General features: G+C 35.9%; 2 protein-coding genes across 10 annotated transcripts in view; one reads left to right on the top strand and one right to left on the bottom strand.

The window, feature by feature from the left end:
* The window catches only part of LOC137244654 (uncharacterized), a 31,188-nt gene extending 11,930 nt beyond the window's left edge, over positions 1 to 19,258 (top strand). Inside the window, exons 2-4 of the mRNA XM_067773972.1 lie at positions 15,324 to 15,576; positions 17,664 to 18,201; positions 18,266 to 19,258. Coding sequence (XP_067630073.1) covers positions 15,324 to 15,576; positions 17,664 to 18,082 — 672 coding nt within the window. The 3' untranslated portion in view covers positions 18,083 to 18,201; positions 18,266 to 19,258. The remainder of the gene's footprint in view (positions 1 to 15,323; positions 15,577 to 17,663; positions 18,202 to 18,265) is intronic.
* Positions 1 to 24,163, bottom strand: part of Octbeta3R (Octopamine beta3 receptor) — a 492,955-nt gene that overhangs the window by 207,129 nt on the left and 261,663 nt on the right. The window lies entirely within an intron of this gene.

The raw sequence follows: 24,163 nt of genomic DNA on the forward strand, positions 1-24,163 counted from the left end.
AAAATAACAGCCCTGAAGACAACATAAAAGAATACTAAAGGAATAACAGCCAAACCCAACTCTGCAATCAAACTTTACGTGTTGAAATATCCTAAGTTTTTAAGGCAGCCATAGTTCTGAAAGTCCCATTTGTCTTGTTTATTTTTCAATTCCATATATTACTGGTGCTGTTAGGACTTAACGTCATATAGCTCCTTACCAATTTTCATTATTCCATTTGTAATGTAGGTGCCACCCCCTTTTTTATATTGAAGTTATGTTTAGCCTATGCCATCTTTGGAAGGTTTCTAGTGCGTGTTTCAAACTTAGTTGGGATGGGCCGATCCGTTTACGGCGCAACCCGATTTATACCTACATACAAACATTCATAATTTTAACTTTATATATATATAGATAGATGTGGATAGCCTGAAGTTAACAAAAAATTTAAACGGCGGAAGATTACTAAACTTCCAAAAGGAATAACAGCCAAACAACTCTGCAGTCAAACTTTAGCAGTTATAATGACCTAAGTTTGTACGCCACCCAAAGTTCTGAAAAATCCCATTTTAAGAAGGTGCCCGCCCTCTTTTCCCCAATTCCACATTTTACTGGAGGTGTTAAGACTTAACCTCATATAGCTCCTTACCAATTTTCACTATCCTACAATTACTACATCCAGAGACATGCAGTATGATAAATTCCGTTTATATGGGAGGTGCCACGCCCCCTTCTCACCCACCCCACATTTTCTTTGGGGTGTTAGGGATTGACCTCATATAACTCCTTACTGAATTTCTATGTTCTAGCATGAATACCTTCAGAGTTATGTAGTACCATATATTTATTTTGCATGGGAGGTGCCACGCCCCTTTTCTATATCGATATTATTTTTAGCCTATGACCATCCTTGAAAGGTTTCTAGTGGGTTGTGCAAATTTGGTTGTGTTCGGTTGATCAGTTTAGGACGCAACTCGATCTATACCTAGATACATACATAATTTGAATTTTATATACATAGATAGATAGAGAGAAGATGTATATAGACTGAAGTTAACAAAAAATTTTAACGGCGGCAGATTACTAAACGTACTAAAGGAATAAGAGCCAAACTCAACTCTGTAGTCAAACTTTAGCTGTTAAAATAACCTAAGTTTGTACGGCAGCCATATTTCTGAAAAATCCCATTTGTAGGGAAGGTACCACGCCCCTTTTTCTCCAATTTCACATTTTACTGGAGGTGTTAGGACTTAACCTCATATAGCTCCTTACCAATTTTAATTATCCTACCATTACTACATCCAGAGATATGCAGCATGATATATTCCATTTGTATGGGAGGTGCCACGCCCCCTTCTCCCTCACCCCACATTTTCGTGGTGGTGTTACGGATTGACCTCATATAACTTCTTACTGAATTTCAATGTTCTAGCATGAATAACTTCAGAGTTATGACATTTGTATGGCAGGTGCCACGCCCATTTTATATATCGAAATTATTTTTGCCTATGACCATCTCTGGAAGGTTTCAAGTGGTTTGTGCAAATTTGGTTGTGATCGGTGTATCCGTTTAGGACGCAACCCGCTCTGTACCTACGTACATACATAATTTGAATTTTATATATACAGATTTTTGCCTAAAATGGTAGTTGTAGCTAATATTTTGTTAAGAACAGTTAATTCATTCAATTGAAGTACAAACAAGTATTTAATTTAAATTTTTTTTCTATAAACTGAGGTCCTTCGGAAAAGATTGATTTTTGTAAGGACAAGTCCAAGACAAGTCAAATTTACTTTTAAATATATTAAAAAAACAATATTTTTCTTTAAAAAACATTTAAAACAAGTGAATATATATCAAATAAATAATTAAAACAAAAACAAAAAAAATTTTAGTTTTTTTATATCTTTAGGGTCCTTAAACTTGAACACGTCTCTCAGACGTACGTTATCTTTCTACGGTAAACAAAAAACGTTACTTTTCTATGGTTAATAATAGACAGATACGTTTTAAATTTTCCATGAAATGAAAAACTGATAAAGGTTTTGTATTTTCTCACCCTATTTGGGTCTGCCACTGATTTAAGGATCCCGAAATGTGCATATCGATCCATCCATATTTTCGTGTAATTTATTGACACAGCAGTTCTTTTTACGGAGTTTTCTGCCAACGCAGTGTTATCTGCTAACTAACACACAACCAATCACACAAACAATCTTATATTTTATTTCTAATTGCTTTTTATACTCAGTTGAGCAGAGCTCACAGAGTATATTAAGTTTGATTGGATAACGGTTGGTTGTACATATATAAAGGAATCGAGATAGATATAGACTTCCATATATCAAAATAATCAGGATCGAAAAAAAATTTGATTGAGCCATGTCCGTCCGTCCGTCCGTCCGTTAACACGATAACTTGAGTAAATTTTGAGGTATCTTGATGAAATTTGGTATGTAGGTTCCTGAGCACTCATCTCAGATCGCTATTTAAAATGAACGATATCGGACTATAACCACGCCCACTTTTTCGATATCGAAAATTTCGAAAAACCGAAAAAGTGCGATAACTCATTACAAAAGACAGATAAAGCGACGAAACTTGGTAGATGGGTTGACGTTATGACGCAGAATAGAAAATTAGTAAGATTTTGGACAATGGGCGTGGCACCGCCCACTTTTACAAGAAGGTAATTTAAAAGTTTTGCAAGCTGTAATTTGGCAGTCGTTACTACTATTACTCTATATGTGCTAAATAAAAATTAGCAAAATTGGATGAAGAACACGCCCACTTTTTAAAAAAAAAATTTTTTAAATTCAAATTTTAACATAAAATTTAATATCTTTACTGTATATAAGTAAATTAAGTCAAAATTCAACTCCAGTAATGATATGATGCAACAAAATACAAAAATAAAAGAAAATTTCAAAATGGGCGTGGCTCCGCCCATTTTCATTTAGTTTGTCTAGAATACTTTTATTGCCATAAGTCGAACAAAAATTTACCAATCCTTCTCAAATTTGGTAGGAGCATAGATTCTATGACGGTAACTGTTCTCTGTGAAAATGGGCGAAATCGGTGGAAGCCACGCCCAGTTTTTATACACAGTCCACCGTCTGTCCTTCCGCTCGGCCATTAACACAATAACTTGAGCAAAATCCGATATACTTTACTAAACTTAGCCCACGTACTTACCTGAGCTCACTTTTTCTTGGTATAAAAAATGGGCGAAATCTGACCATAACCACGCCCACTTTATCGATATCGAAAATTACGAAAAATGAAAAAAATGCCATAATTCTATACCAAATACGAAAAAAGTGATGAAACATGGTAACTGGATTGGTTTATTGACGCAAAATATAACTTTGGAAAAAACTTTGTAAAATGGGTGTGATACCTACCATATTAAGTAGAAGAAAATGAAAAAGTTCTACAAGGCGAAATCAACAGCCCTTGGAATCTTGGCAGGAATACTGTTAGTGGTATTGCATATATAAATAAATTAGCAGTACCCGACAGATGATTTTCTGGATCACCTGGTCCACATTTTGGTCGATATCGCGAGAACGCCCTCACATATACATCTAAGGGCCACTCGCTTTTAAAACCCTCATTAATACCTTTAATTTGATATCCATATCGTACAAAAACATACCAGAGTCACCCCTGTCCCACCCTAATGGCGATATCTCGAAAAGGCGTCCACCTATAGACCTAATGCCCCCTCCCTCTTAAAATGCTCAGTAACACCTTTCGTTTGATACCCATATCGTACAAACATTCTAGAGTCACCCCTGGCCCACCCTAATGGCGATATCTCGAAAAGGCGTCCACCTATAGACCTAGTGTCCACTCCCTCTTAAAATGCTCAGTAACACCTTTCGTTTGATACCCATATCGTACAAACATTCTAGAGTCACCCCTGGCCCACCCTAATGGCGATATCTCGAAAAGGCGTCCACCTATAGACCTAATGCCCACTCCCTCTTAAAATGCTCAGTAACAGCTTTCGTTTGATACCCATATCGTACAAACATTCTAGAGTCACACCTGGCCCACCCTAATGGCTATATCTCGAAAAGGCGTCCACCTATAGACCTAATGTCCACTCCCTCTTAAAATGCTCAGTAACACCTTTCGTTTGATACCCATATCGTACAAACATTCTAGAGTCACCCCTGGCCCACCCTAATGGCGATATCTCGAAAAGGCGTCCACCTATAGACCTAATGTCCACTCCCTCTTAAAATGCTCAGTAACACCTTTCGTTTGATACCCATATCGTACAAACATTCAAGAGTCACCCCTGTCCCACCCTAATGGCGATATCTCGAAAAGGCGTCCACCTATAGACCTAATGCCCACTCCCTCTTAAAATGCTCAGTAACACCTTTCGTTTGATACCCATATCGTACAAACATTCTAGAGTCACACCTGGCCCACCCTAATGGCGATATCTCGAAAAGGCGTCCACCTATAGAACTAAGGATTACTCCCTTTTAAAATACTCATTACCACCTTTCATTTGATACCCATATCGTACAAACACATTCTAGAGTCACCCTGGCCCACCCTAATGGCGATATCTCGAAAAGGCGTCCACCTATAGACCTAATGCCCACTCCCTCTTAAAATGCTCAGTAACACCTTTCGTTTGATACCCATACCGTACAAACATTCTAGAGTCACCCTTGGTCCAGCTTTATGGCGATATCTCGAAAAGGCGTCCACCTATAGAACTAAGGATTACTCCCTTTTAAAATACTCATTACCACCTTTCATTTGATACCCATATCGTACAAACACATTCTAGAGTCACCCCTGGCCCACCCTAATGGCGATATCTCGAAAAAGGCGTCCACCTATAGACCTAATGCCCACTCCCTCTTAAAATGCTCAGTAACACCTTTCGTTTGATACCCATATCGTACAAACATTCTAGAGTCACCCCTGGCCCACCCTAATGGCGATATCTCGAAAGGGCGTCCACCTATAGACCTAATGCCCACTCCCTCTTAAAATGCTCAGTAACACCTTTCGTTTGATGCACATATCGTACAAACACATTCTAGAGTCACCCCTGGCCCACCCTAATGACGATATCTCGAAAAGGCGTCCACCTATAGACCTCATGCCCACTCCCTCTTAAAATGCTCAGTAACACCTTTCGTTTGATACCCATACCGTACAAACATTCTAGAGTCACCCCTGGCCCACCCTAATGGCGATATCTCGAAAAGGCGTCCACCTATAGACCTAATGCCCACTCCCTCTTAAAATGCTCAGTAACACCTTTCATTTGATTCCCATATCGTACAAACACATTCTAGAGACACCCCTGGTCCACCTTTATGGCGATATCTCGAAACGGCGTCCACCTATGGAACTAAGGATCACTCCTTTTCAAAATACTCATTAACAGCTTTCATTTGATACCCATATCGTACAAACACATTATAGAATCACCCCTGGTCCACCTTAATGGGGACATCTCGAAAAGGCGTCCACCGATAGACCTAAGGCCCACTCCCTCTTAAAATGCTCAGTAACACCTTTCATTTGATACCCATATCGTACAAACAAATTCTAGAGTCAGCCCTGGTCTACCTTTATGGCGATATCCCTAAATGGCGTTCATCCATAGAACTATGGCCTACTCTCTCTTAAAATACTCTTTAATACCTTTCATTTGATACACATGTTATACAACCACATTCCAGGGTTACCCCAGATTGATTTTCCTTATTTTGTCTCCATAGCTCTCAACTGAGTATGTTATGTTCGATTACACCCGAACTTAGCCTTCCTTACTTGTTTTATGTACAGGTCCCCCTTTTTCGCTCTTTTTTGGAATCCAAGTGTATAAATAAAGTTTTGGTCGTAAAGATGGAGATTCGTGCTATTAGCGAGCTTTGGGCATTACTAGTCGTAGTGCTTTTGTTTAGCTATATTTTATTAAAATAATTTGTTAAAAATAAACGATAAATCTATTTGTACTATGGCACAGTCTTGAATATTTGATTAGAACTAACACTGCATTACGGACAGTTGCTAACATTCGCCAGATGGCAGCGCAAGCGCATGTAAATTTGTAGATGTTTGATTGATGGAACAGCTGGTTTCTCTTGATATTTGATATGAGACTTTTATATTTGTTGTGGGAAATGCGCAAGGGTCCAGCTCGTGATATTTAATATATTTTCCGCAAATTGGCATGACTTCTTGACTAGCATCGGTATTGATATTATGACCTGATGTCGTGTTGCGTAACTAGAAGCAAAAAAGTGACTCATACGCCCTGGTGCACATCGTGCAAAACAAAACGCGCCTTGCGTATTCGTGATCGTTACTTCATTTTTACGCCACAATACCTTTGAAATCATGAATCGCATGAATGATATATGTGAAGACGCGTACTCATAAATCCATTAATTATTATAATTTTTCCAAGTAGTTCAACAGATTATTTTAATCAATTAAGGTGAAACTGGTTAATGATCCGTCATAGCTATTAAAATCTGGGCTCAGGCTTTATTTTAAATGTGGGACACTGATTTCTTTAGACGTGATGATGCAGAATTAAGCTGAACTTACAAACCACCATGTAATGGCGTATGGACGAAATCGCTAGAAATACTGAAGAAAACATGCTTGATATGCAGTCCAGTCAATATAAATATATATTTGTAGGCATGTTGTAATTAAAGCAATTAACCAATATTGCATTCCATCGAGAAAAGTTTTGGAGTTGAAACAACCATGTATTCATACGCAGATTTGCGATTAAACGTATGGGTGGCGTCTCCCTATATTTCTGCATTTATCGATATCGATAAAAAACTTTCTTGGCCATCGCTTAATTGTCAATTCGCTTTAAACGACCGAAGCATTTAAGCTTTTGTTACTTGCGCAACTGCTAATCAATATACCTCTTTTGCTACTCATCGTCGGTATCACGGGCAGGACCGTAAATTTCCGAATAACTTTTCCCTCGAACACTCCAATGGACTCAAATTTCTTCTCGAAACCCTCCATGATTCCGAGCCAAGTGCTGTGATTGTAGTTTGTAAGTTGACCTAGAAAAACTTTACCACAAATCCTTCATCATTGTTGCTGCCCTGCAGCAAACTTTCATCTCATGTCGATTAAGTAGATTCTAGCTGACCGAAACGTTGTGTCAGCTTCTACCTAGTGACTTAAAAAACTTTGCTTACTCTCGCTTCAAGAGTGCTGGACTTTTAAAGTTAACTTCAACTAAGGCATTGCAGTTAGCAGGCGAATCGCTATGCGCTGCTATTAAAAGTTTTCAAGTGACTTTCGACATTCTTCAAGGAGCCGAAAGCTTTTGGCTTTACTCTTACTTACTTTTAGCAAAAGTTTTACGATATGCTCATCAGTGTGCTGAATAGAAGCATATTTTATTTGGTAAAAATTGTGATTTGCCAGTATTGTTAGCAAAGAAGCGAGTAAAAATTTATTTGTTTATTTTCTTAAATCAAGCACTTCCTTGTTTGCGTTTGTGGATTTATTGGTCGTTGTTTACTCATACGCCATGTCCTGTCACGCTATGAATTTATACGGATTTCTTTAGAATTCTTTCATATTTCATACGAATACTGTGCAAATGAATGGAAATGCAAATTGCAATGCCGTTCATAATTTTTATTTATTTAGTATTCAAGCAAGAAAAATTTATTGATTCTCTTATTGATTGTTACAATACAATTTAATTTAATTGTACGCCTATGAATTATTGATTCGTGGCTTTAATTTTACATATTTCATTTTTCGTGTGCATAATTATACCCAGTTGAGCAGAGCTCACAGAGTATATTTACTTTGATTTGATAACGGTTGGTTGTACAGGTATAAAGGAATCGAGATAGATATAGACTTCCATATATCAAAATTATCAGGATCGAAAAAAAATTTGATTGAGCCATGTCCGTCCGTCCGTCCGTCCGTCAGTTAACACAATAACTTGAGTAAATTTTGAGATATCTTAATGGAATATGGTATGTAGGTTTCTGGGCACTCATCTCAGATCGCTATTTAAAATGAACGATATCGCACCATAACCACGCGCACTTTTTTGATATCGAAAATTTCGAAAAACCGAAAAAGCGCAATAATTCTTTACCAAAAACGGATAAAGCGAAGAAACTTTGTAGGTGAGTTGAACTTATGACGCAGAATAGAAAATTTGTATAATTCTGGATGATGGGCGTGGCACTGCCCACTTCTAAAAGCAGGTAATTTAAAAGTTTTGCAAGCTGTAATTTAGCAGCCGTTGAAGATATCTTGATGAAATTTGGCGGGAACGTTACTCCTATTACTATATGTATGCTTAATAAAAATTAGAAAAATGAGAACGACCACGCCCACTTTAACAAAAAAAATTTTTTTAAGTCGAATTTTAACAAAAAATTTAATATCTTTACAGTATATAAGTAAATTATGTCAACATTCAACTCCAGTAATGATATGGTGCAACAAAATACAAAAATAAAAGAAAATTTCAAAATGGGCGTGGCTCCGCTCTTTTTCATTTAATTTGTCTAGGATACTTTTAACGCCATAAGTCGAACAAAAATTAACCAATCCTTTTGAAATTTGGTAGGGGCATAGATTCTATGACGATAACTGTTTTCTATTAAAATGGGCGAAATCGGTTTAAACCACGCCCAGTTTTTATACACAGTCGACCGTCTGTCCCTCTGCTCGGCCGTTAACACGATAACTTGAGCAAAAATATATATATTATTTCTAAACTAAGTTCACGTACTTATCTGAACTCACTTTGCATTGGTATAAAAATGCCGAAATCCGACTTTTTCGATATCGAAAATTACGAAATTTGAAAAAAATGCCATAATTCTATACCAAATACGAAAAAGGGAAAAATGAATGAAACATGGTAATTGGATTGGTTTATTGACGTAAAATATAAGTTTAGAAAAAAACTTTGTAAAATAGGTGTGACACCTCCATATTAAGTAGAAGAAAATTAAAAAATTCTGCAGGGCGAAATCAAAAGCCCTTGGAATCTTGGAATACTGTTCGTGGTATTACATATATAAATAAATTAGCGGTACCCGACAGAAGATGTTCTGAGTCACCCTGGTACACATTTTGGTCGATATCTCGAAAACGCCTTAAAATATACAACTACCTCTACTCCCCTTTAAAACCCTCATTAATACCTTTAATTGGATACCCATATCGTACAAACACATTATAGAGTCACCCCTGGTCCACCTTTATGGCGATATCTCGAAAGGCGTCCACCTATAGAACTAAGGCCAACTCCCTTTTAAAATACTCATTAACACCTTTCATTTGATACCCATATCGTACAAACAAATTCTAGAGTCAGCCCTATTCTACCTTTATGGCGATATCCCTAAATGGCGTCCACCAGAACTATGGCCCACCCCTTTTAAAATACTCTTTAATACCTTCCATTTGATACACATGTCATACAAACACATTCCAGGGTTACCCCAGGTTCATTTTCTTACATGGTGATTTTCCCTTATTTTGTCTCCATAGCTCTCAGCTGAGTATGTAATGTTTGGTTACACCCGAACTTAGCCTTCCTTACTTGTTTATTAATCATTTCAATAAAGAAAAGTTGCTATTTTTCTCACATTTCTTTTATTAACATGAATATAAAAGATAAATAGCAATTCAACTTTTTCTTTATTGAAATGATTAATAAATTATGCACACGAAAAATATAATATGTAAATTTCGTTTAAATTAAATTCTTATCATCACAATTCCGAATTAATTCACATATTGGCATTTGAAATGCCCGAGTTATTTTTACTTAAAAATCGATCGTAACAAATAGCTTATTAATTAATATGTTTGTTTTTGTTGACAGAGACAGCAGGTTAAAATCAGGTGTCGGGCTATAGTGTCAATGGAATCAGCGCCAATTGACATTAATACGCTTAATACGAAAGAGTTAATGTCAATGATATTAATTCCAAATCCAAAAGAGAATTGATGTCAGAATCATGCTGCAGTCAATGGCATTGACATCACTTCTCTTTCAAAAGTGAATTAATGCTAGAAAAACTTTTTCTCCGATTTTACATAAATTCGTTTCGCAAAAGCGAATTAATGGCAAAACTTCTTACGGACACCACCACCGACCTCTTTAAAATAAAATTTGCACACAGTTTAATTCCAAATATTTATAGTCTATTACAATAAGATTAAATAATTTTTTTTACATTAGTTAATAAAAGAAAATAAAAAGGAATTTAAAAAATTTTAAGCACAATATATAGACAAACAAACGGTCTTGGAATGGGAAGCCCCACATCAGTAATTCTTATGGAAGTGTTCATGCAAAATCTGGAAGAAAAGTACATACAGGAGATGAAGTCCGAATTAGGCGTGTCATTTTATGCTAGATACGTGGATGACATAATATGGGTTTTAACTACTAATAACGAAGAGCTTGTACTTGAGTACCTCAACAAGCAGCACGGGAATATGAAATTTGCAATGGAAACCGAAAAGAACGGAGGAACTATCTAGACCTCAAGATAGATATTGATAAAGAAGCCAACAGATTTAACTATGGCATATATAGAAAGCCAACGGCCACCGACACAATAATACATAATACCTCGAATCACCCCCAACAGCATAAAAATGCAGCATTAAGGCACTTGGTACATACAATTGAAAGAACACATTTTATACAAGAGGCATATAAGAGAGCACTTGAGGTCATATATAATATCGCTGCAAACAACGGATATAAAAAAGCTCAGAAGGACAAATGGAGAACCAAAAGGAAATAATGAAAAGGAAAATAATAGCTGGACGACTATGACATATACTGGAAAAGCAACATATAAATTGGCAAACTTCTTTAAAAAATACAGCATTAACAAAGCACTCAAAACATCGAACAATCTAGGGTGAAAACTAAGAACTAATACTAACACAGAGGATCCGTTTAGCAGCCACAGCTTATACAAGCTTACTTGCGGATGCCAACATAGTTACATAGGACAAACTGGACGGCAAATAAGAACGAAGTTCAGAGAACATATTAGAGAATACAACAAAAAAATACGGAATCCAAACATTAACCCTAGTCTAACTTCCCGAATCACATGGTCGAGAATGGGTGTTCCCCAGCAAACATCAATAAAACAGTTAGAGTTCTTCACATACAAGCAAAAGGCCGACGTCCCAACGTACTCGAAAACATGGAAATCTACAAACAGAAAACATTCGACGTTAGAATAATAAACGAACAGATAAACACAATTTATGACACAATATTCGAGCCTTTAAAACTTGTTTACAAGAAATAAAGTAATCACACAGGTACAACAGACAAACACACAAAACAAATAAATACAAAACACATAACGCACCAAAACAACAAACCCACAAAGAGGGTCAATCGACTAAAATTACGGATTTTTACCTGCCCCAGTCAGCCACACAAATCGATCAGTAAAAACCACCCTCGGTTCTGAAGGAACACAAAGCACATACACATAACTAAATATACACAAGCATCAATTTTGACAATACCTGCTTATGTACCTACGAACTATAAATACAGGACAAACGACAACAACAAATCAGAACGAAAATCGACATTGATGAAGGCACAACGCCGAAACCGGTTTGTCTCAAAACCAAATTTGACAAGGGATGACGGGGAGTCGTTCCAATATACATCATTTATCCACCCTGTCGGAAAATCAACAAAACAAAATAAGTCGGTTTAAGCACTTCCTTTATATAAATGGACAAAAATCAGCGTAAAACATGTCCTTAAAAAAATGCATATTCTTACTGAACTTTGATTTTAAAATTTTGACGTGGAGCGCATATTAATTGGATTGGAAAGTTGGCAGGAAACGAGTTAACTTATCAATATATAGTGAATTAATTGCGCTCCACCTTTATGTTTTTATATCTCACAAATATTTTTACAATTTCTACATCAAAATTTTTAAATCAAAATTTAGCGAGAATGTGTCCTTTTATAAGGACACATTTTTCGCGGATTTTTGTCCATTTATATAAAGGAAGTGCTTAAATTTTTTTATTTTCTACTTTTTAGTTCTAGGTAGAAAAAAATATTGCCTAATTTACTAAAAGGTGAAAAATTTAATTTTATTAATTCAGAATGCATACAATACTTGTTATGAATTGAGTGAAAGTGTTGACTAGTAGAAACTTTCGATTACCGAATTAGAGATGTCGGTTCGGAACAAACTCAATAATCACTGCGCGGAGTTTCGTTGCCTTAATAAAATTCATAATTCATGAAAAGTAGACCATCAATTAAAATAATGTAGATATCTTAGTCCCAGCGCAACGAATCGTAAATTTGTTTAGTTCCATAAATTCTAGTCTAGCACAAAGTAGAATTTATTTATAAATCGATTGGGCGTTTCCCCCTGTTCTCTATGTATTTTCTAAATATCTCTATCCGCAGCACATTAAGTAGAATTTTGAACCTTGATTGGGTTCTAAGCCTTGTTCAAAGTTTCAGGTCTCTATATCATATGAAACCTTTTTATAACTCCACCTCAAAATTTTCCAAATTCGGACGAGATTTCTAAATATCTCGATCCGCACACCACTTATCTGAGTTTTTATCCCTTTAATGGATTGTCATCGACTTCTCAACTACGTATGAAGATTGTAGCTCAATGGGAAGTGTCTTAAAAACTAATTGCGATATTCCCCCCGTTCCTTAATGTACTATGTTTTATACTGTCATCGGCCTCGGAATTCAGTTTGAAAATTCAAGGCTCTAGCTCATGGAGAAGTTGCATAAAAGCCGCTTTCAAATCTCCAAAATTCTCATCTGATTATTTCGATCAGTGCGCCACCTTAACCTATATGTGAAGTCTCACGTTTGTACCTCAATGAGAAGTTACAAGTGATTTTTTCAGAAAATCTTCTATGATATATTAAAATATATATCACCGAGTTTCACGTATATACTTTCTAAATTGCGGCAGGAATGACCAAAATCGTCTTATCTGAACGATCGGTTGTATGGGAGATATATGTTATAGTGGTCCGATCCTACCTGATCTGACAAATGTCAAATATAATACAAAAATACATCTTGTGCCAAATTTCATTGAGATATCTCAAAATTTGAGGGACTAGTTTGCGTTCAAACAGACAGACGGACGGACGGACAGACGGACATGGCTATATCAACTCAGTTCGTCGCCTTGATCAATTCGGTATACTTAATGGTGAGTCTATCTTCTATATTTCTCAACGTTACAAACATCGGACCGAAGTTAATATACCATTTCATGTTCATGAAAGGTATAAAAAGCGCCGCCTGCGAAAATTTGGAACAAACAATTTTTAATTCCAAATTTTCGCATGCGGCGCTTTTTAGAAATTTGGAGATTAAAGCAAATAAAAAACTTTTAATTTGGCCAGCTCAACGCCAGATTTAGACTAACAACCACAACGCAAGTCATAGTATTATTTATATTTTGATTTGAAATTTTTGTCATTGGCATTAATTCTCTTGACATTAGTTCTATTGACACATTTGCAAGTGACCTGAGATCATTTAACGAAAATTCAGACAGGGGGAATCGTTAAAACGGGGGGTAGTTTTCAGTTGTGCCTTAAAATATACCAGCGAACCCGGAAGATTTTGCTCCGCCCTACCTTCGGAAAATCCTTCTTCTCCTCCCTCCAGTTATAGTGATTTTAAATTTTTTCTCAAATATTTCACTTTGTATTTTATACTTTTATTCTCTTATTGATAAAATAAACACACGTTTTTATTAAGCTTTTCAAAATGATATTTCAATACAAATTATGCATACAAAACAATTTCGGTGGCGAAAACACACTTTGTGGCGTAGTTCTATAAACACCAAAATAGTGCCAGTTCTATCACCAGAAAGTGCTGAAAAGACTTCATTTCCGTACCAAACTTCTGTAATATGGTACGAACCGTCGAACCATCGCTATGTTATTTCTGTGTGATAAATATAACAGAAATAAACTCAGAAATCACTCTAAATATATTTGTACCATTATACTGACTGAATCCAGGTAAGCTTAACATCAATATCCCATTATTACCCAGGCACCGTATAATCTTATCCCCTCTGCATATCAAATTGGGTCTTATGAAACAATATGCAAAGACCTTAGATAAACCTGATGTATGTTTTAATTACATTTACAAATCATTTACAATACTGAGTTTTGAAAAGATGAAAGCTCGTATTCTCGACAGCTCACAGACTAGTAAACTAGTTTGTAATCCATAATTCATTAGCCGCGTGAAAGCACTTGGAAAAGTCTGCATGGGACGAGTTGCGAAAAACTGTTTAGAAAACAGGAAGTAAGCTAACTTCTCTGAGCATATAGACCAACTGATGCTACACTTTCAACATCTGGTCGTAAATATAGGTTTCAAGAATAGCACTTTCTCAATAGCAATATGGACCGTTTTCTTTAAAATTTAGGGGATCTCAGTGAAGAGCAGGGTGAGCGTTTTCACCAATACCTCCATTTTCAGGGACCCTGTAACGCTGATTACTTCTGAAGTATTCATAGTAGTGCTACTGAATAAACTTATACTAGAAAAGCAATTGATAATAATAAATTTGATTGAAAAAGTTATTCTTATCAAAAACTTTATTAGTAAATTTGTCGAAAACTTGATCTGCTAGGAGAAAACGGTTTCTACATTTGAAATTAGGGTAATTAGTAGTTTAGCAGTCATGCATAAAATTTCATGCAGTAGAACCTATGTCGAACAGTTTAATCATTCAAAAATATATTCGACTATATCGCCGTACAATCTCAAACCCACTCCCACTCCTGCTCCCTCTCCCAGTACAATCCCACTCTCAATTTCACTCCCACTCTCTCTCAGACTTCCACCACCAATCGAATTCTCAATGCCACTCCCACTCCCACACCCTCTCCCAATACTACTCCCAAATCAAATCCACTGCCATTGGCACTCCTATCCCCACTCTCAGCCTTGCTTCCCCATCCACTCCCACACCTATTCTCAATGTTACCCTCATCGCACACCCACTCCCACTGTCTAATTTAGTTCATCAAACTCTGTGTAAAATTCTTCAATTTTTGGGGCCATTCAAGGCAATTACATAGAGCTTTTCACGATGTCAGCCAAATAAATTTCTTAATGAATTATTACTTTGCAAGTAAAAGTTGCAAAATGAGATTGCCCTAATCCAATATATTCACTACATACATTAATGCCCTTATTGCATTTTTACTAAGCTCAAGTGTTTATGACTTTATATCTTTCTGTTTATTTTAGATAATAAATTTAGCAAACTCTCCAAGTAACAGCCCAAAGTCATATGCACCCATACAGGAACAACAAAAGCAACAACAATATGAACAACAAACACAAGTGCAAAAACAGCAAAGTAAGCGGTCAACGATAATGACATTAAGAGCACGTCATAAACGTTCTCAACATGATTTAAACAAAATGGAAGAACATTCCAAAGGCATACCAGCATATGCATATTATCAGGCCTTATTAAATATTATGCAAACTTTAAGAAGTAAGTATTTATTTTGTGGCATGTCCTAGGAAGATTTACAAAAAAATTATGTATTATTTGTGGTGAAAAGGGAGAATATTTTGTAGTAGTGTTTCTAGGTACAGGACTTCCCATTGTATATAATCACTAAGTAAATGATTTATGGCTGTATTGCCTTCCGTTCTTTTCAGTGATATGTCAAATAATTACACGGGAAAACAGTGTACAATTAGATTAGGTTTATTCACTGCTAACAATATATGTAGAAATTTAGACATGAGAGTGGGAGTGAGAATGAGAGTGGGTGTGCAAGTGGGAATGAGCTTGAGAGTGAGAGGAAAAATAATAATGAGAAGAGAGTGAAGATAAATGCAATAACGAAAGGAAAGGAATTAGAAGGAGAAATGGAAAAAAAAGTAGTAAAGTGTTTGTAGTAAAAGTCTGTTCAATGATATGGAGGGTGATAAAGAAAGGGAAGTACACTTTTCAGCAGGGCTGGATATCATCTTCTGGGTACGCTATTACTAAATAAATTTGGTAAGGACATTGTGTTTAAAGCAGTAACTGTTTGCAGTGAAAACGGGAAAAACTGGTTTGAAAACCACGCCTAATTTTTATACCCATCAGTCCGTCTGTCCATCAGCCCGTTCGTTAACATAGTAAGTTCAGCACACGAGAAATTCAGATAAGAACTTACAAAATATTGGTATTGAAAATGAACAAATTTGGACGTTAAACACGTCCCTTTCTATTATTTCTGAGCTCATATGCTCACAAAGTGAAGAGACTTCTGCTGTGGATTAAGTTTATGACGAAAGAGAAATTTATTGAAATTTTTGGAAAATGGGTTTTCCACTACCAAAACTTGGGGGAACCAAAAATTTTTGACACCCATAAAACTTTTAATATCGAAGTATTATTATTACTAGCTCTGGAAGCACTGCGACCTTTATGCAGATCTACTGTGCAAGACCTTTCAGCCTAATTTTGTATCTGGAGGATTTTGATGTATCTAGGTACCTCTTCAGGCCTTTTCCTTCATCACATAGGAAGAAAGAGTCCCACCATCTGGATGGAATTGTCTCTGCCTAGCCAGAGCGGCGCATTCGCAGAGAAGGTGAACTGGCGTTTCATCATCCAGCTCACAGAAACGACAAATTTGGGTATTGGAGAGATTTAACTTACTTAGCTGATATCGTAGACCCCTATAGTACACAGTGATGGTTCTAAGGTCGAAGTAGAACAAATTTTAATGTATCCTTAATAGTTAAATGGATGAGAGCTAGCTTGGTATGCATTTCTTGTTATTTATGACATTGTTTATTACAAAATTAATGTTTCTTTTTCTACACAATGAAAGGTAGCACACACGGTGGCGGCTACTACCACACCGTAGATCCTAGGTGCAATTTCCGGGCAAAGAAACGTCAAAAATTTAATACAAGTTTTGTCAATTAGAGAAACGGCTTTCAAGCGGGGCCGTCCCACGGCAGTGATTTCGCATACACTGCAAAAATGTATTTCTACCATGAAAAGCTTCGCAGTGAAGACTCATCTGCCTTGCAGATGCCGTTTCGAGTCGGCGCAGGTCTCATCAAGCCAAGTTAAAAAGTAGCATTAAGAAAATTTGAATAGAGGTTCAGCCTAAATTAATTTCGGAGTTATATCGCACCTTGCATTAATTTAGTTTTGTCTTCGAAGAATTTTTTTGAACATTTTTCCACCTTCAAGAAAGTCATTTTACTAAATTGATAAATTCTTTGTTACTATTGAATACATCGATATGTTGGCATTAATTTCGAGCACCGTTCATTTGAGCTGAGTTATCTCATTGTCCTAGAGATTTAACCAGCATTAACAGAAGAAGACTGCCAACCAAGAAATCCAACGCGTTATCACCATGGCTATTTTTCTCTTTCATAAATATATTTATATTTAGAAGCAATTTTCCCCACGCAAATCTCCGTTTACTCGTATCTATTTATGGACATGTAATCGTAGTATGCTCATTAAAAATTAACAAAACACACACAATATCAAATAACAATACATATGTATGTATGTGTGCGTAATTCTATTTTAATATTGTTTTACCTGTTATGTTTTAGAACAAATATCCAAAATAGAACTGGCCCTTTTGAGTTCACACCTAAGTCGCAGTACGGCAGCTGATTTGCAATTGCTCAATGAAATTTACAAAAACAATAATAATGCAGCCACGTACAACGATGAACGTACACCTTTGAACGATGACGAAGTGGACAACGTCAATAATAATGATGGTGCCAGTTATATTGGCACTGACACTGGCAATGGTGGTTTCGAAAAGTTTGATGGCGTTGGAGGTGTTGGAGGCGATATAGGACCAACGGCCATTGCCGGTAAGGGCATGCTTGTCAATGGCATTGAGAGCGCAAGTGAACCATGGCAATTTCTAGCGAGGACTAGCAAAAAATCCTCACCATTATATAGACCGCGATTGGGGAAACGCACACATCAACAAGAACAACAACAAGAGTATCAATAATAAACAGCAGCATGCAATTGTTATACACGTACATAAACGAAATATAGAGAGGCTAGTTAAGGTTGTATATACATGCATACAAACATGTATATATGCATATGGAAGTGAGAAACCCCAAGGTAAGAGCTTGCATATCAATTATACATTCATGGTAAGACTGGAATAGCTTGTTTGTTTTTATAGTGTTGTTGCTCGCTGAGTGTAAAAATGTTTCGAAGGGGGCGAGTTTGCATTGCCGGTAAACATTGGTCACACGACCACTCATATAAATATATATGCAGCACGAGTTGAAAAGTCGGAACTACAGCACACAACCGCAACTGCAACAAAATTGCACACACACATACGTATAGTATATTTATGTTAATTCAAAATTACATACAAACCCTGCAGGAAATTATACAATGCTTTCAACTAACTGTTTTTATACGACCTTATTAGTGGCGATGGAAATATTAAATTAAAATGTAAGGCGCATTAACCTCCGAAGAGATTTTAGGCCGAGCTTCTCTTCCAATTTGCGTCGTGCTCCTTTTTAATTTTTCCTACAAATTGGCGGGACGGGAACTATTTGCTTTATGCCGACACCGAACGGCATCTGCGAGAAAGATGAGTTTTCAATGCGAGCTTTCCATGGCAGAAATACATTCGGAGTGCTTGCCAAATGCTGCCGAGGGCGACCCCGCTTAGAAAAATTTTCTTCTAATTGAAAAACCTTATTTCTAAAATTTTGATCTTGCTTTGCCCGGGGTGTGAACCCAGGGCATTCGGTGTGGTAGGCGGAGCACGCTAGCATCACACCACGGTGGCCTCCAAAGATGGAAATATTAGGGCGAGTATTATTTCCCAATATGTTTCCAAAATTTCCTACGCAGACAGTTTAAAAATGCTTTCGTTTTGAACACGTGCTTGTAAATAGGCCAATACCATTATTATATATTCATAATTTTACTGCAGGGTACATACCGCTATGGCCCGAGATTGACGGTACTTTCTCATAGGAAAAGGAGTTTTGAAGTGAACAATATCTCTGGCCTTTGCTGTGTGTTTATAAAAAGCAAAATTGCCTATTAAAAATTTTATTGTTATATTGTAGATTAATCAACTATAACTATTTATTTACTTACGCCTTACACACTTATATGTAACATTTTTTGTGCTTTTCTTTCATATACATACACATACACGTAGATTAATTTCAAAAAAAAAATTAGTGGAATTTCATAGATTGTTAATAATTTAGTCAAATATACAATAAATGCTAACGAGATTTAAACTCAAATAAACAATTGTCTTTTTCTCACAACAGGAAGGCAAGTTTATGAAATAACAAAAAAAATTGTATTTATGCTGAAAAGCCATAAGATGTCACGTATTTAGCTATAAAAATTCAAGATTACAATGCCCACTTTTGATATTAGAAAAAAATTACACAAAATTTTCAGTTCAGTACTAAATTTGGTGAAGACTGGGTACAAAGAGTAAGCGTAGTTTCCAACCGATTTTTATCATTTTGTTAGGACTGGCTTATTTTCGTTTGATTTATTGTATATAATTTACTAGAGTTCACCCAGTAAATTCAACCACTATAAACGACACTACAAACGGCACACTTTGAATATCAGCAAATAAAACTAAACATTTACTCACGCCATATTTCCAACGAAGCAATAAATTGTACAGAATCTTCATCATCTGCTCGAGAGATCAAATCTGAGTTCGTTTACACTATTCCTGCAGGTTTTCTTAGCGCAAAATTTTTTTAATGGCCTGCAATTCTAATTAAGAAGGTTTTCAGATATATATCGAACTGTAAAAATTGGCAGTAAAATGAGAGCGAAATTTGTAAATTGCCCTTTAAATATTGATTACAGAAAAATTTAGTCAAAATAAAATTATTAAAAAAAAAAATTTAGTTAAACGGTTTTATTGAAAACAATACATTAATTAATAATAATACTAAAAGCTAGAAAATAATTAGGTAGGTTGTTGTTGTTGTTGTTGTAGCGATAATGTTACTCCCCTAAGGCTTTGGGAAGTGTTATCGATGTGATTGTCCTTTGCGGGATACAGATCCGGTACGCTCCGGTTACACAACACCATTAAGGTGTTAGCCCGACCATCTCGGGAACGATTTATATGGCCACATTAAAGCTTCAGGCCGTCCCTCCCTCCCCACCCAGAGTTCCATGAGGAGCTCGGGGTCGCCAGAGCTTCGTCTGTTAGTGAAACGGGATTCGGCGCTCGAAGGTGAGGTTGACAATAGGGTTTGGAGAAGCTATATATTGCGCTGGCAAACTGAAAAGGTAGCGCTACACAACTCCTTGAATTTGGTATTTTAGTCGCCTCTTACAACAGGCTTGCCTACCGCGGGTATATTCTAACCCCCTAGCCCGCTTGGGGATAATTAGATAGGTTGTAGGTACTAGTCATTGTAGGGATTTACTACACGTTGTTATGAAATAATTGTTGTTGTTAACACTTTAATTATTCTTTAAAAATCGAGTTTCAAGTTTTTTATATTTCGTGTTATTTTTGATGTGAAAACTTTATATTGGTTTTTCGAATTCATATTGAACAAATATAATTGAATTGTGCGTGTTCATTATATCTGGAAATTCATGAAATATGGCGATTCTGCCAAATTAGCTAAATCTGTAACTGGGAGCCGAAGAGCGTAATCCTTGCGCATTTAAGCCGAAATTTTATTCAAAGCGGAAAATTAGATATGTACAACAAACAGTCAGCAATCCAAACAATTAAGTATTATTTAGAAAAGCAAAGAAATTAAGCAAGGACAGCCAGCAGTATTTCTAGAAGGCTTCTCGGTGTTACTCTGTCTTCAGACTATCACATGAAATCGTTAAATTTCGGCAGAAGCCAAAGTATTCGGGCAGCACAACAAACATCTTACCGACTGCGCCAATGCATCTTCACTCTCTTCAGCTGCTTGATATATGATATTAGCAAGTTGCTCCAGCAACACTATAAGATATAGTCCTTCCCAACTAATTTGTATACCATAAGTTAAATCTTGCAGCAGTGTAAGTATCTTTTGTATTTTTTCTTGTTCATGTGAATGTTTGAAAACGAATGCTAGCAACGGTACAAAGCGGATATCGTTAACTAGAGCACGTCGTAAAGTCAAGTTACGACTTATTTGCTGTAGGAGTATAACACAGGCCCAAAGTGCATCTGAGTCAGCAGTCAAATTGCCCAATACTTACACACATACATATCCTCAATTATACTCACTCCATCTTGAATCACTTAGAAAGTTCTATACATACATTTTTGCTCCCAATTAGTCATCAACAGAGCGTTATCTATAGAGTAATTCATCACTGCAACAGCAAACGACGGCGCGTGTGAGTTACCTTTACATTCGATGAATATGTATGTATATTACAATGTCTGCCATTCTACTATCGTGTATCAGAGCGTCGCTAAAGTGTGTGGTAGTGACTTCAGTCACTGCACTTCCTGAGCAGTCATTCAGCTGTAACGTTACAACATATCCACATCAACTACTAAATATTTATATCTATATATTGATTATATAATTTGATTTTAATTTTGTAATATATTTATAGAAGTCTATAGGATAATTGTTAATTTTTAATTTTGTGAACCTTTTTCAATATGTTTCATTTTCCGCTTTAAACGAGCGCGGGAGATAGGCAAAATAGGTCTCTTTTCGATATAGAGGATCCATGTGAGTTCTCGTCAGAAAATATACGCAATCCTTACGATAGGAATGAAATTTGTGCCACTTCGGTAAAATTACCGCAATTTTGGTTGAACTGTTCAGAAGGATGGTCCGTACATGCTGAGACGCAATTTGCTACAAAAGGCATAACTAGAGAAATTTTACTAAATACGAGTTTGTATTAACTGCCTTGCTACAAGACATTATTGCAAATGTATTAGATGTTATCCAAAATCCACCTGAAGGTGGAAAATATGACAATTTAAAGAAAACTCTTATTGATAGGCACTCCTTAAGCGAACAGAGAAGATTGGATAAAATTTTATCAGATACTGAGATAGGTGATCGGAAACCTTCTGAATATTATAGAAACCTTGACCAACTAGCAGGTAATACTATCGATTCAAATTTGCTTAAAAATCTTTGGTTACGTAAACTTCCAAAAAATCTTTATGTTGCATTGACTAGTGCTAATTTAAATAATATTAATGATCTTTTGCAACTGGCAGATAAAATTTGAGAGATAACCAGTAGTAATGAAATTTGAGCAGTTAGAAATAGAGTTGTTACATACTCGATTAATATTGATGAATTTGGAAAAATAGTAGAGAATTTAGCGAAGGCTACAACAAAAGTATATGAAAGTTTTAATCATTTACAATTAGATATTAACGAGATTAAAACACAAATTAATGACAGACAGTCACGTCCAAAAAGGCGGAATTTTAGTTTTCGTAGAAATTCTCAGTCGCGAGGTAGATCAAAGTCTTAAAATTGGTTATGTAGGTATCATTACTGTTTTGGCAGTAAAGCTCGTAAATGTGAAGAACCGTGTGCTTTCCAGAAAAATAGTCCTAGTCAAACAAACTAGACAGCGCTGTTGTTGCAGCGACTAACAACAGCATTTTGAATTTTTCAACAAGTCGCTTGATTGTATTAGATAAAGAAAGCAAGCTTAAATTCTTAATAGACAGCGGTGCTGAGATTTCAGTTCTTCCTTCATCTTTTTACAAAAAATCTTCAGATATTATTTTAACGGCTGCTAATGGCAGCATGATTTCGACTTATAGAAAAAAATTATTAAAACTTAATTTGGGACTCCTTCGAGAGTTTCCATTTGTATTTCTTATTACAGATATTTCAAAACCTATCATAGGTGCAGATTTTTTGGAAAAATATGGACTTTTAATAGATATAAAGAATAAGAAATTAATAGATCCTCTAACTAGTTTATCTGTAGACGCGATATCCGGATTTTGCAATATTTCATTGCCTAAATTATTTTCAGTTGAAAATCAATATACAAAGCTTTTGAAAAATTTTCCTTCTTTAACTTTTGAACCAGATTATAATAAAACGGTTAATCATTCGACAGTTCATCATATTATAACAAATGGAGTATTACCTTTTTGTAGGCCAAGACGTTTAGATCCTGTTAAATTTAAAATAGCAAAGACTGAATTCGATTTTTTATTAAAGTCAAGAAAATGTCGTCCATCTAAATTACATGGAACATCGCCATTACATTTAGTAGTTACCTAAAAAAGACGCAAATGATTGGCGTCCTTGCTGAGATTATCGTTTGATTAATTTAATCACTGTACCTGATCGATACCCTTTGCCACACATACATGATTTACATATTGAATTCAAAAATAAAACAATATTTTCAAAAATAGGTTTGGTTAGGGCTTACCATCAGATACCTGTTGCGGAAGAAGACATTCATAAGACTGCCATAACCACACCTTTTGGAGTGTTCGATTTCGTCAGAATGCCTTTTCTATTACGAAATTCAGCGCAAACATTCCAAAGGTTTATAAATGAATGTTACACGATCGAGATTTTATATTTGTTTATTTGGACGACATACTGATAGCTAGTAAAGATGAATCAGAACATTTACAACATCTTAATATACTATTTCAACATTTAGATAAGTACGGTTTGAATATCAAGCCATCTAAGTGCGTTTTTGGAGTAGGTAAAATTAGTTTCCTAGGTTATAACATATCAGCTGAAGGTATTCAACCATCAGCGAAGAAAATTCAATCAATTCTTGATTTTGGACGGCCAATGTCTATCAAACAAATGCAAAAGTTTGTGGGAATGGTTAATTTTTACCATAGGTATATACCCAATACACAGCATGATAACAAAGGCATCAAAGAGCAAAGACAAGGTACTTGATTGGTCTGATGAAACATTGCAGGCATTTGAGAAAGTAAAAGAGGGTTTTGCTAAGAATACATTGTTAACACATTTCAACAGTGAAGCAATTCTCTCTGTTGCTGTAGACGCATCAAATAGGGCTATTGGAGGAATTCTTCAACAGGAAATCAACAATACTAAAGAACCGTTAGCCATCTTCT

Source organism: Eurosta solidaginis, chromosome 1, assembly GCF_040869045.1.
Source record: "Eurosta solidaginis isolate ZX-2024a chromosome 1, ASM4086904v1, whole genome shotgun sequence".
Lineage (NCBI taxonomy): Eukaryota > Metazoa > Arthropoda > Insecta > Diptera > Tephritidae > Eurosta > Eurosta solidaginis.